Here is a 1,528-nt window from a genome sequence, read left to right on the forward strand (position 1 = left end):
ATATATATATATATATATATATATATATATATAATAGAACAAATGTTTCAACCACCACTTTGCAGGCCTAGAAAAGAAGATTAAAAAAAATTAATCTTTTCTTTTCTTTTCCAGTCTATAGTTTCGGTTTTCAGTTTGTAAAGGTGATCAACAAATTCTAGAAATAAAGTCGGTAGAAGATAAATCAATTAGTAAAACTAAACCAAGTAAAACAAACGCTCTATTAGTCTGTTGCGAACCAACCGCATAAACGAGTCAGTCGTATATAACGATCCAAATAAGAAAACCACTATGTCGAGAAATGGGAAAGCTTTAGTGTTTGCATAAATTTTAACTTGTTTTCCCAAAGGACAGCCTTCCAATAAAGAGTTTCATTTGTATCTCATGAAGTAGATAAGAAGGCAAAGAAATGGATCACAAAGAAAGAACATCTCACATTAATCTTCCTTAACTGCAGTAGTGGAAGTAGTATCGGAAAGACCAATGTTCTAAGAAGATTTTCCATAACTACTCTACTCAAACGGGAGTCACCGACATCAAGCATATCCTTCAGGTAATACAAATTGTCAATGATCTCGTCTGTTTCCAAAAGTAGTTCTTCTCGCTTCTGATATGTAAGCATCCCACTGCATATGAGTTGAACAATTCAGCCTTAAATGCACATTTAAGTATTCCAGTATCGGATTCTGTTAATCAACAAAATAAATAAACATACTTTGTAGCCTGGACAAGGGAATCTAGATGAATGAATTGCTCTCTTAAGCTTGCAACCAAGTCTGAGAAGTACTTTGAGACTGGAGGAGCAGTTATATATTGATAAACCATGTCATCGCTAACTGCACAACCATAAGATACTGATCCATATTACCAAAAGTATACTTCAATTCAATATGTCATGCTGCTCTTCTAGTAGCAAATAAGGGGGAACAAAAGACACAGAAAACAGAACCATACCATTATATATACTGAGAGTTAATGCACGGATGGCTGTCTGAATCATCTTTTCCCGGTGGTGGGAAAATTTGAGAGCCTCATGATACAGGGGAAATGAAACTACAGTATCCTGCAATCGTATGAAGAATTGACATGATAAGGCTTTACAGCTAAGACATCCACACATAATATAGTTCCATACTTCCAAATGGCATATACAATTTAACCACCACTTAAGGCAAGTAATTTTGTGAGCATCCTTTAGTGTGGTTACTAAAGACTGAAATGGTGAAGGCATTTCCGATAGATCACAACTTTCTTCACACTATGAAATGACCATACACAAACCTATATATCTACCCATATATATATATATATATATATATATCTATATATATACAGGAAGGATATGAAGCGGACGTCCGCACTCCGCTTAAAGTGCGGACGTCCGTCCGTTCTCTACCCTCCGGCCCCGGCGACGGTGCGCCTCCACCCTAGAACACTCCAGCAGCGTCCCCGACCACTTTTCCTCCCCGGCGAGTCCATTCTTTTCCGGTTTTCCGGCGAGATCACCCAAAACTTCAAACAAAGTCGA

The 1,528-nt window shown here is 37.4% G+C and overlaps 1 protein-coding gene across 1 annotated transcript in view; it reads right to left on the minus strand.

The window, feature by feature from the left end:
• Positions 1–1,528, minus strand: part of LOC101311395 — an 11,148-nt gene that overhangs the window by 7,050 nt on the left and 2,570 nt on the right. The window contains exons 7-9 of the mRNA XM_004303454.1: positions 955–1,063; positions 716–836; positions 437–626 (exon numbers count right to left, since the gene is read on the minus strand). Of these exons, the coding sequence (XP_004303502.1) occupies positions 437–626; positions 716–836; positions 955–1,063 (420 nt within the window). The remainder of the gene's footprint in view (positions 1–436; positions 627–715; positions 837–954; positions 1,064–1,528) is intronic.

Source organism: Fragaria vesca, linkage group LG6 (assembly GCF_000184155.1).
Source record: "Fragaria vesca subsp. vesca linkage group LG6, FraVesHawaii_1.0, whole genome shotgun sequence".
Lineage (NCBI taxonomy): Eukaryota > Viridiplantae > Streptophyta > Magnoliopsida > Rosales > Rosaceae > Fragaria > Fragaria vesca.